This window comes from Prionailurus bengalensis, chromosome B2 (genome assembly GCF_016509475.1).
Source record: "Prionailurus bengalensis isolate Pbe53 chromosome B2, Fcat_Pben_1.1_paternal_pri, whole genome shotgun sequence".
Lineage (NCBI taxonomy): Eukaryota > Metazoa > Chordata > Mammalia > Carnivora > Felidae > Prionailurus > Prionailurus bengalensis.
Window position 1 is genome coordinate 34,887,099 of NC_057349.1, and position 12,524 is coordinate 34,899,622.

At 52.3% G+C, this 12,524-nt stretch overlaps 1 protein-coding gene across 2 annotated transcripts in view; it reads right to left on the reverse strand.

Annotated features, from left to right (window-relative positions):
* Window positions 1-12,524, reverse strand: part of CPNE5 (copine 5) — a 94,999-nt gene that overhangs the window by 40,322 nt on the left and 42,153 nt on the right. Inside the window, exons 5-9 of one of the 2 annotated variants that reach the window (XM_043591254.1) lie at window positions 11,622-11,661; window positions 11,328-11,404; window positions 10,304-10,363; window positions 8,180-8,230; window positions 7,814-7,877 (exon numbers count right to left, since the gene is read on the reverse strand). In XM_043591254.1, coding sequence (XP_043447189.1) covers window positions 7,814-7,877; window positions 8,180-8,230; window positions 10,304-10,363; window positions 11,328-11,404; window positions 11,622-11,661 — 292 coding nt within the window. The remainder of the gene's footprint in view (window positions 1-7,813; window positions 7,878-8,179; window positions 8,231-10,303; window positions 10,364-11,327; window positions 11,405-11,621; window positions 11,662-12,524) is intronic. The other variant, XM_043591255.1, reaches the window with a different exon arrangement.

Consider the following 12,524-nt stretch of genomic DNA (forward strand, 5'->3'; position numbering starts at 1 on the left):
AGATGCCATTATCAGTCCCATTTTAAAGATGAGGAAACTGAGGCCCAGAGAGGTTAACACCCTCGCCGGAAGCCACACAGCTACTAACAGGAGAAGCTGGGATTGGAACACAACAGTCTGGCTCCAAAGATTAATAACTGAGATTCCAAATGATGGCCCCCCCCCCGAATCATCAAGATAAGTTGAATTTGTGTTCTGCAGCCTCAGTTTGAGGACTCAGAAAAGTGTGAAATCCATTTTAGAAAGGCCTCCTCTGTGCAAACTAGTTAAAATTAAAGAAAAGAAAAGAAAAGAGAAGAAAAGAGAAGGAAAGGAAAGGAAAGGAAAGGAAAGGAAAGGAAAGGAAAGGAAAGAAAAGAAAAGACAAGAAAAGACTGGCTCTAAAAATCAGCTAACTGGAAAAAGCTTCCAGGCAGCCACACCTCATTCCCCTGCTGATGGCAAATACAGGTTTTGCTGGCGGCTTATTTTGTCGCTCAACCTGCCCTGCCATCCCTAACACGATCTAGACCCAGAAACAATCACCAAAAGCCCATTAAGATTATGGGTACTGCTGTGCCATTGTGGAACCCACAGGGATACAACAGACCTTTAGTTGAGATTTCTAGGCTGTAACGAAAGCAAGCTTCTTCCCTCATGGGTGAGCCCACCCCAGGGAGTCCTGGAGACAAGGAACTGTCCTGGTCTGGGGACCCTACTTCGGAAGGCGGCTCTGAGTTATGTCAACAGTCATATCATATGAACAAGGCTTTGACTGCTCCCCTTAAATGTGGGTTAGTGAATGGACCCCAGGAAGAGGCTGGGAAGTGGCAACAGTTGGGACTGAGCCAGCAGGACTAGGAAGCAACGAATTCCGGCCATGGTCAGAGGTCCCTCTGTTTGATAGCTTCAGCTGGAGGGTGGGGCTCTCTGAGCACAAGAAACGCTGTTCCCAAACCAGAAGCATCTCTGGAATCAACTGTGCAGAAGATAAACAACTCCTGCAATATATAATTTCCTGCAATTTCTGCCTTTTCGCCCTATCTTTTTAAAAAACATATTAAGTTCTTCTAAAACAGCAGGATTGCCTCAATTTGCATCTTTCCGCATGTTAATCAGGCTGCTTGGGAGACTACAGCAAACAGCCTTTCCCTCCAGGGTGGCCTGGCCCACTCTAGCACTAGCCCTCCGACCCAGAGAGGCCTTGCAGGTCAGAGGTCAGGCCCAGAGGTCAGCAGGTGGGCTGAAGGCTGGGAGAGGGTAGCAACACCCTGGAGGGCAGAAAAGAAAACCGGGTCTTGCTGGCATGCTCCAGGATCAGAACAAGAAAGTAAGGCGAGTACAAAATTTAAAAGGCGCCCCAAATCTCAGTAATCAAAATAAAGATATAATGTGACACCTTTAAAAATCAGCATCAGTGCAAAAATCCGTAATAAAACACCAACGATTTAAATAAAGCCATTTTACAAATGAATAAACGGAGGCACAGAAAAAGTCAAGTAACTTACCCACAGTCACACAGCTAGTAAGCAGTGGCATTTGGTCTAGATCCAGAGCCCAAGTTCTTAGCCACTTTGCTCACACACTACACCCTAAAAAGTAGTTATATAGCTTTTTTAAAAGTTTACTTATTTATTTATTTTGAGAGAGTGTGTGTGAGTGGGGAAGGGGAAGAGAGAGAGGGAGAGAGAGAATCCCAAGCAGGTTCTGCACTGTCAGCACAGAGCCTGATGTGGGGCTTGATCCCACGAACTAAGATCATGACTGAGCTGAAATCAAGAGTCGAATGCTTAACTGATTGAGTCACCCAGGTGCCCCCCCCCAAAAAAAATACTTTTAAATGGATGGTGGAACCATGGTGACATTTATTGTTTTCTCCTCAAAGTTGGCTGGGTTTTACAAATTTCCTGGAACTCGTACATTGTCTTTTTTAGTCCAAAAAAGAGAAGACATCAATTAAAAGGAAAACGAATCATTAGCTACAACTCTGAAATTCAGCACTCCAGCAGGAGGGAACACAACTCAGAGTCAAGAGTCATTCTGTGCACAGTGACCTCTGAGAGGGCTTCCACATTCACAGAAGGGCCCGGAACCCCAGGCTGCCGGGATAAGACTACAGAAGCAGGGACCCAGGGCACAGGTGTTCTGCGATGTCCGCGAAGACCACATAGGCTAGAATTGATTGGAATATAGATGGTGGGTGTAGACGTTGGTCTAAGAGATTGGGTCTGTCTTTACACGTTGACTGTAACAACCACATGGGGGTCAAGCTGTTTTTTCTCTGCTGTCTTAATAGCTGACTTCCCAAACAATCTAATCAGTTGTACATCTGTTGATTTGGTCATTCAGAAGCTGAAAACCCCAGATTGACTGTTTTCCCTCCCACTCATGGAGACTATGTGCTTGGGATACTAACCAAAATCCATCAACAAAAGCTCAAAAGAAAAATGGGACTATTTGGCTAGGAGGATGTTCAGGGCAGTATTAATTACATTTTTTCCTAGAAGAGAATAGATTTAATAAATTATGGCTCATTCATATAATAGAGGAACAACATATAGCTATTAAATCCATGTTTTCAAAAAATATCTAATGATATGGGAAAATAAATCTGAATACCATATTCTACTAATTATAAAAGGGGTGCCTGGGTGGCTCAGTGGGTTAAGCCTCCAACTTCAGCTCAGGTCATGATCTCACGGTTCATGGGTTTGAGCCCCACGTTGGGCTCCGTGCTGACAGCGTGGAACCTGGAGCCTGCAGGATACTTATATCCGTGCTAGCCGTAACATGCATCTTTCCTAAATACCAACCTGCATACTTCTGAGTCTCAGGAAAGCTTCACCACTTCCCCCCACTTCACCTAACCTCTTTCTTCTTATCTCTCTCCCTTCCTCCCAGGACTCTCCCCTAGGCTCCCACATGGGGACACTGGGCTCTCCCTGGTATCTGTCCTCAGAACAGTGAGAGTTCTGACTTTATCAAGATTCAAAACTGCTAAAGGGCTCTGCTACAAGGTCCTCCCCCCTCCCCCACTTCCCACCCACTCCTACCTACACCCTCACCTCTCTGACATCACTCATCACTGTCCCCTTGCCCCAGGGCCTTTGCACAAGCTGCTTTCCTTGCCATCTTCTTCAAGGTAGCTGTAAGGGCTTATTCCTTCACCTGTGTGTATTTTGGCATATTATATGGTATTATCCATGGATTTTTCTTCAGGATAGTAAAGAGTGCTGTAAAATGCTTTCTATTAAAAAAGAGGCAATGGGGGGGGGGCGCCTGGGTGGCTCAGTCGGTTGGGCGTCCGACCTCGGCTCAGGTCATGATCTCGCAGGCTGTGAGTTCAAGCCCCGTGTCAGGCTCTGTGCTGACAGCTCAGAGCCTGGAGCCTGTTTCAGACTCTGTGTCTCCCTCTCTCTCTGACCCTCCCCCGTTCATGCTGTCTCTCCCTGCCTCAAAAATAAATAAACGTTAACAAAAAATTTTTTTTTTTTTAAATAAAAAAGAGGCAATGGGTCTGATGAATTAAGGACTACTGCTGTACTGTGATTGCTGGTTGACATTTCTGTCTCTCGCACTAAACTGGAAACTCTGGGGTGGTGGCAAGGACTGAGCCAAAGCATGTTTGCTGAAAAAAAATGAATGAACACGTGAGGGGGCTAGTGATACCTAAGGGGTGGAGGACCTCGTGGGGCAGCTGCAGTGAGAAGCTTTGACTCCCCAGGCTTGTGAGCGGGGAGCCACACTCTATCCAGTGGGTACAGGAACCTGACAGGGAGGCAGTGAAGACGTGCTATCTGGCCAGGACCCCCGCGCTCCATGGCAAAGCAGGTCTGGGTGTCCGGCAGGCGTAAGGGTAGCTGAGGATCTGGGAAGGGGAGGGCCAGGAGCTGTCCGACCTGTGCGTCCACAACACCCCCCCCCCCCCCGGCTCTCTTTAGAAGCCCAGCCACTCGCCATGCCTGCTGAAAGCTACTGGCCCCACAAAGATCACAAAGCCCACCCCTGTTTCATGTACCACAAAGCTCATGGCTGCACTGTGGATGAGGGAAATACTCCCTGAGGACTAGGGGTCCACAGCCGAGCAATCTTTTTTTTTAAAAAAAAAACTTTTTTAATGTTTATTTATTTTTGAGAGACAGAGTGCGAGCCAGGGACAGGCAGAGAGGGAGACTGAATCTAAAAGCAAGCTCCAGGCTCTGAGCTGTCAGCACAGAACCTGACGCGGAGCTCGAACTCACAAGCGGTGAGATCATGACCTGAGCCTAAGTCGGACGCTTAACCGACTGAGCCACCCAGGCACCCCTCTCCGCCTAGCAATCTTAAGCTGTCACTTCAACCTCTCTGCACCTGTGAACTGGAGGCACTCACTCCTACCCACCTCCCAGCCCTGTGGTGAGGACCAAATAGACTATAATCATGAGGATCTTGGTCAATTGTGAGGGCTATGCAAATGTTGGTCAGTATTACACAGAATAATAATAGTTTTACTGCTGAACATAATTAAATCTTTGGTGATTCAGAGGCCCTTCAGGAGCTTAAGCTCATCGTTGTCAACATCCAGTATGACTGAATAGTATTTGGGATCAAATTCCAATTGTTGCAACTTTCTTGTTTAAATTCTAGATAAGGAAAGCTTTTCTGTAACCTATCAAAGCATGCTGGTGACCCACTGAAGTCCTTTGCTAGTCCCCACCCGTCCACACCATCCGACTACTTAGCAGAACACATTCACTTGAGCAGAAAGCCCTGCTCTGGTTGGGGAAAAAAAAAAAAAAAAAAAGAAACCTCTCAGACTCCACCCTCTTCCTTTGATCCTCCTACTGAATGCCGAGCTGGAGCCACAGAAGCAAAGCAGCTCAGATGTAATTATTTTCATTCAGCCAGATGCTGGGAATTAGTCTCTTTTCCTTGTAAGTATTCTAGGGAAAGACAGAACTCAGCCCAAGACGCCCCGAAAGAAAAGGAGCTGACAATCTCAAGAGGAAGGGAGGGAGCCCACCCCCCACCTCCTTGCCTTGGGAACAGCTTAAATCAAGGAAACTGTGGCCACCCCTGGAGGGAAGGTGGGGAAGGAGCAAGGAACAGGGAGGCGCCTAATAGATACTAAAAGGCAGATTGTTTGCCAATCCCGGAAAACTAGACCATTGACAGCACCCAGCATTGTCTAGGGCTTTAGAATTTCCAAAGCACTTTCACTCGTATTACCTTATTTAATTATAAACTAGGGAGGAAATCACCAGCTGAGCTGGAAGCTTGAGGGCAAATGGACTTTAGGCTTCAAGGAATTCAGATTCCATCCTTCCCAGGCACCAGTTAGGCAGAGGCGCCTCCATGAGCCCCTTTAATCCTCGAGACACCTCTATCAGCCCCGACATACAGATGGAGAAGCTGAGGCTTGGGGAGCTTCGACAGCTCTCCTGTAATGTCGGCTGTGTTCTCTCTCCCTTGCCTGAACGCCGGTGACTTCCGGATGATCAGCATACACATTTGTAGTTTTCATCGCGGTCCACTGCTAAACATTTGGTCTGTGCTTTTATTCGGTTGCAGATTCCTCCTGATCGATCCTAAAGGACTGGCCACCGCACACCAGGCCCTCTGCTGGACCTGTATACCAGAGGGGGTGTGGTCCTGCTGCTAAATTCCTCCAGACCCACTGAGGTTAACAGACACTTAGACGAGCCAGAACGAGCAGTGGCCTAGAAGTCGATTTGGTCATCGCTACACTGCCCTGGCCTATCAATTCTGTGTCTTATTCTCCAACGGGAGACCCCTGAAAGCAGAGTTTGGAAGCCCACAGCCTGGTGTTTAAAGACCCTGGCTCTAGAACCAGACTGCCTGGGTTCAAATCTCTCCTACCCAGTGGCTCTGTGACCCTGGGCAGGTCATTTAACCTCTCTGGAAAAGAAAAACTGTAATACATCAGATATTATGTAATACATCACACTACTTATAGTATTACATCACACATCACACTAATACACATTAAGAAGTCGATACAGGGGTGCCTGGGTGGCTCAGTCGGTTAAGCGTCCGACTTCAGCTCAGGTCACGATCTCGCGGTCTGCGAGTTCGAGCCCCGCGTCGGGCTCTGGGCTGATGGCTCAGAGCCTGGAGCCTGCTTCCAATTCTGTGTCTCCCTCTCTCTCTGCCCCTCCCCCGTTCATGCTCTGTCTCTCTCTGTCTCAAAAATAAATAAACGTTAAAAAAAAAAATTTAAAAGAAGTTGATACATGTAAACCACTTAGCACAGGGTGTGGCTCAGTATAATTGCTCAATTAATCTTGGCTAACAATTTATACCCCCACAGCAGCAGTTCTCAAAGAATGGACCAGGAACCCTCAGGAGGTGGTCCAGGAGGCCAAAACTCTTTTCATAATAATGCTAATAAGACATGGAGTTTTCTAGAATTTACCTAGCAGTGATACACAACAGATTGACTGCAGAAGCAAATATGAGACTCTAACTCTCTTCTGTTCAGCCTGACATTCAAGATATTTACAAAAATGCAAAACAAGGCCGCTCTTCTCACTAAATGACTCTTGTTTTGGAAAAGGTAGCTATTTTTCAGAAAAGTTGTTATTTATGTTGTCATTGTTAAGTGAATTAACATATAGCTTCTTAATCGCTCAACTTTATTTTCTAATAAGGCAAATATTTATGGCTAACAAATATCATAGTTGCACTGATTTCCCAGGAAGGTCAGAAAATCCTGTTTCTCCCCCTCCCTCCCACACCCTCTAACCTGAGCCCTATGTGAACTCGGGTTCCCAGGTTACCCCAGGCTTGGTCCTGTGTTCACACTCCATCGCCACCTCTTCCTTCTCTCCCCGGGACCCACCCCCATTCCCACCTGTGGCTTCTAATGAACCTAAGAGGCATGCAAGCCTGGGAATGAGCCCAGGTTTTAGAATCGGGTTGACCTGGGTTAGAACCGTGACTCTACCATTTCCTGTCCTTGAACAGATGACTCCGTTTCCCTGAGCCTCAATTTCTTCATTCGTAAAATGGGAACAAGAACAGTACCCACCTCTTCGGATTGTTGTCAGGAGCAGTGATAACTTAGGCAAAAATGCCCCTCCCCTGACAAGTAATAGCTATCATCATCACTATGTTTCGCCATTATTTTTAGCCATCGAGTCCCCTGAGCCCCTTGTTGGTGTGCTCAGCTACCCCTTCAGCTGTCCCCACCTCCTGCTTCTCCACGGTCCCACAGAAGGAGCAAACCCAAGGGCCGCCTGCGATGGCAGACTCTAGCTTCGCAACACACACCCCCTCACTCCCTCGACCCGTGCAGGGCGTCACCCTACTCCAGAGCTAAAAGCGCAATATGACAACGACATGCCAAGCCCCCAGGCTCCACGACGGAAAAAGCCCCTCTCTGCCAGTCCTGGAGCCAAAGCAGTCTTGGTTCAAAGACATGTGAGAGGTGACCATGATGGGGAATGGAGGAGCCCCGGCGTGGAGGGCAGGGGCCAGGGCCAGTCTGGCTCTGCTGCTAACTGTGGACGAGTTCCTTCCCCCTCTGGGCCTCAGTGCGCTCCGCTATAAAGGAGAAGGCACCGGGGCGCCTGGGTGGTTCAGTCGGTTAAGCGTCCGACTCTTGGTTTTGGCTCAGGTCACGATCTCACAGTTCACGGGCTAGCTCTGATGTTACAGAATTCTGTGACCGCCAAACTGAGGAGTTTGCTCAAACTGAGGAGCCCTGCCTTCCCCCGGATACCTTCCAAAGACACGCGTGGCCCCGGGGGTCACAGGGAGAGCAGCCTGCCTTCTGTCACTGCTCCACCCCTGCCCCCACCAGGTCCCGTCCTGGAGCCCCTCTGCCACTCACCCTACAGTTGCTCAGCTCCTCGGCGGACAGGATGATGGTGCCACATTTCTTCCCTGGGACACCACTGGGAGAGGAGAAGATGAAAGAATGGAGAGCCAGACAAAGACAGACACACAAGCCTGAACACTCCCCGAATCAGCCCTCCTCACCCTCCCTCCTCCCCCCCACCCCAGCAGACCTGCCCAAAGCCCCTGGGGAGACAGAGTCTCCTGAAATCCATGTGGCAGTGTGGCCTAGTGCACTGCTTCCTGGGCCAGGCCCCCAGACCTGGAGCTGCCCCGCCCCCTGCTCCCCGAGAGCCCAGAGCCCCGCCAAGGGTAGTGTCTGCAATGAAAGTCCTAGAAGTGGAAAAGCATCCAGACTCACCCGGAGGCTTCCAGACCAGTGGTTCTCAAACTTTCCATCCAAAGACCACTTCTGTGGGCAAAAGACCTCGTGGGCCAGCCACCCCACCCTGCACCCAGCTGACCCCCAGAATCCCGGGACATTTCAGCTCTGAGCCACTCCGATTTATCATGGGAGGGAGAGCAGCAAGGGGGAGTTAAGCAGAAGGGCTGGAATGCTCTTGGGGCAGCTTGTCCAGGCTCTCTCCCACGGCTACCTCCCCTTGAACTCCTGGGCTGGGGTCTCTCCAGAGAAGAGAGCTCCTGGCCATTCATGCAGCAACTCAGTGAGGGGGGCAACCAGGACCTGAAGTCGGCCCACCCGAAGAATCCCTTCCGGGAGGGCGAGTTCCCAGGGTGGGCCTTCACCCAGGGGACCTGTACCACCTCTTCCCTAGGTCAGGAAGGACCCCTCCCCCAGGCACCAGCCCATCCCACTCCAGTGTTTGGGATGAACCTGGGGGTGGGGGCCCCCGGTGTAGCCAGGGGCCACTGGGAGGGAGAAAAAAATGTTACGTTGTCCAGCAGCTGTGTGACTTTGGACTCATGCCTGCACCTCTCTGAGCCTCCGTTTCCTAGCCCCTAAAAATGAGTGTGTTTGTAGCCTCCATTATGACCAACATGCACACACAGTGCGTATCATTTCCCTCCCCGCCCCCTTTCCTTTACAAAGTTGCAAAGCTGAGAAAATCCCGCCCCACCCCTCAGGCCAGCCTCGGGAGCAGCAGCAGCACGATGTCGGCAGAACCCACTTTGAGAACCACTGATGGAACTCTCCCCAGTGCCAGCTTTCGGAGGGAGGGGCTCTCAAGTAGAGAGGAGCAGGGGAGCTGGCCCCAGAGGTGGGGACAGCCCAGAGCTCTCCAAATCAGGTGAGCAGAGCAGGGGCCACATCTGGAGGCTCCCATCACAGATGGGTGGCAGGGCCTGCCAGCCTGTCCCCCTAGACGTGGGGAGTGCCCCCAAAGCACCTCCCCAGCCCCGGTCTGGCCCTCCCCGGGACTGATAAGTGTCTGCCCAGGGAGACAGAGTCCTCACACCAGCCTCTTCCGCCAGTGTTTCTCCCTCTGCCTCTGGCCCCCTCTCCTGTTTCCCACCTTCCCTTCCCTCCCCTCCAGACCCAACCCACTCCCACCTGCTTGGCCTTCCTTTCTCTCTCTCTCTCTGCCTTTCTGGCCCTCCCTCTCTGCTCTTCTCCCTGACTCCTGTTCCCTCTCCAACTGCTGCTTCCATACTCTCCTGGTAAATTAGCATCCACACCCTTCCTGGGCCGTGAGCACCCTGGGCCCCCTAGAGCCCCTGTCCCATATCCAGCTGCTCTGGTGGCCGGTGCAGCTGCTGGGACCCCAGCTCCTGGGAGCTCTCAGCAAGGCCAGTGGAGCTCTGCTGACTGGGCCAAAATGCTCAGGTGTCTGAGGCACCTCCAAGGCTGCTCCCGCAGGCAGATATCCCCTATCCTGCCCCCCCCGACACCCTCAGGTGAGGACCTTCCCTCCAACCAGGAGAGGGGACAGGCAAGGAGTGGGGAGGGGGGGTCTTTGTTGCACACAGTTGCAGGAAGCCGGCCAAAAGCGGATGGTCAGGGTGGAGGCCAGGGGAATGGGGCTGGCCCACCACAGCTGGTGAGCAAATAGAAAAAGTGAGGATTTAGCAGAATCTTCTCCATGAAGAGGCAGACATCCAGCAGTGGGAGCATGGAGGGGAAGTGGAGTAAGGAGATAAAGAGAAGGCAGGGAAAGAGGAAGGGGAGAAGGGCAAGAGGTGAGAGGCCGAAGAAACCAGGCCAGGGAGAGAGGAAGAGAATGTGTCCAGTCCCTGGTGGCCACCGGAAGCAGCCCCTACCTCTGATCCCCACCCTGCTCCCTGAAGTCCCATGGGCCACTGGGCCTGGGGATGCTGGAGCTCAGGTCTGGATGGGGCAGGGGCTGGCTGCAGAGTGGCCCAAAGCACCCACATCCTGCAGGAGGGACCCAGGCTCCTCTCTCCCCTTGGCCGGGGCTGCGTGCACGGTGGTGGGAGCAGGGACCGGGCCTGGACTCTGAGGCTCCCTCTGCAGAGCTGGCTGGATGTCTGAGGACTCCAGGACCAAAGATGTCTGCTGACCTACCCATTGGACACAGCTGGCATGGGTTTGCCTGTCCTGGAATTCAGGCTGAATGCTCCTATCCTGTGGAGAGAGAGGAAGAGAGAGCATGCCATGAGCCAAGTACCCTCGTCCTGAGAGGCCACAGAACTTGGCATCGGAATTCTTGGAGACGGGTTTCTATTCTGGATCAAACGTCAAAACAGGACCAAAAGCCATGGGCCAGAGGAAGGAGAGGTCTTCCTCCCAAGCCCTGTTGTGAAGTCCTGGGCGACCACCCCTCAGGGGTTCTCAAAGTGTGGTCTCCGGACCAGCACCATCAGCATCCCCGGGGAATGTGTTAGAGATGTAAATTCTCAGGCTCCACCCCAGACTTGCTGGATGGGAACCTGGGGGTGGGGGTGGGGGGTGGAGCCCCGCAATCTGTGCTTTAACAAGCCCTCCTGACGATAAGCCTGCCACAGTGTGAGGACCACTGCTCCACTCCTTTGAGCCTCAGTGTGGGAACTGTGAAATGGGGAGACCTGCTGAGTGAATCTTGTGAGATCAGAGAAGCTGATTATGGTCTGGCCCAGAGGAGATGCCCAGTGAACGGGAGCGGTGCGTGGGTCTCACTGGAGAGAATGAAGCATTTGAAACCTTCAGTGGGGGAAACGGGTGCCCCTCCTTCACCAACCCATCGTCTCCAGGATCCTGCCTGCCCTCATGGCTGGCCTCCCAGCCATCTCCCGCTGAGGTCCTCCTCAATCCCCGCAGAGGGCACGCCTCTCCAAAGATGGGCTGGGTGACGGGAGGGAGGAAACAGACCCGAATGACAAATGGGAATTAGACCCAGGCAGTTGGGGGCTGGGAGGGACAGACACATACCTCACTCTGGGGGCCCCAAATTCCATAAACTTCAGAGCCCCCCAAACCTGGTCTCCTTACTCCTCCTCAGCCTGCATGACTGGCTGACTGCTTTGCCCCTACCCTGAGCCAAGGGAGGCTGGAAAGTTGGCCCATCGCTGGGGAGGCAACCCAGGCAGGCCCCCCACCCCTTTACACTTACGTGAGGGGCTTCTCCAGGCGGCTCCCAGGGGACCCCACAATCTCTCCGAGGGTGCAGAAGGCTTGGCCCAGAAAATCCTGCATACCCGGGGAACAGAAAAAAAACAGCGTCGCCCACCCTGCCCACAGCCACCCCACCTCCTCCATCACCCCATCCCTAGAAGTACGAGGGCTCTGAAATGACAGGTGGCAGCATCAGACACACAGTCTGTGTCACGGTGAAGTCCGAGGCCGACCCAGACCTTGGCATTTAAGAGATGTTCAGAACCTCTGGGCAGTCGCTGGCAAAACTCACGTGTTTGGATAAATCAGGGCTCTTCGAGTCGACGTCGTATCTGCATGGGACGCACAGAGATGGTGAAGAGAGCTGGGGCATCCTGCCCAGAACTGCTGGGGCCCCTGAGCCAAGCCAGGACCCCTGTACTCCAAAGACCAGTCTCTGACACAGTGGTTACCCCTGGGAGTAATGGCTGGGAGGCGCACGTGGGAGCCCCGTGGGGTGCTGCACGTGTTCTGTCTCTTGATCTGGGTGGTGGTTAGATGAGTGTGAACATCTAAAAGTGCATCATGGAATGGACCCTTATATACATGCCATACCTCCTTAAAGACTGAAAAAGGAAAACAAACTTGCTCTGCGGCCCTGGCTGGTTCACAGGTGGCTGGGCCACCTTGCCCTTCGCTGCCTGTTCTCCCACCTTCCCAGCTGAGGCTCGGCTGCCCTTGAAACGAGCTCAGTACCTGGCCTTTGACCTTCCCCGACTGCGTCACCTTGCTCAGGGGGGCCCAGCCTGACCTTGGGTCTTGTCACTCAAGAACGAGGGAGGCACTCAACACCTTCACCTCTTCCCTGCAGCTGGGTACCTCCCTTTATCCGGAGCCATACCTGCAGCCCTCTACTCCGGTCACCAGGCCATCCAGGCCCAGATGCCTTCTGCTGAGGGCACTCATGCTCCCCCTACCCTGAGCACCTTCTCTCTCCAAAATGTCCCCAAATGGTGACTTCTCGACAATGGGCTGCAAGCCCTCCATCAGTCCCTGAAAAGTCATTTCCTTCCACTGCATTTTTTTTTCCTTTGCTCCTTCAAGCCCCCAACCCCCTTTCCGTCCACCCTGTCCACAATTCTCCGCGACACGGTCCTTTCTAACCACCCCACGCCTTGGAAAAAGAACAAAACAATGTTCCTCCTGTCATCGTCTT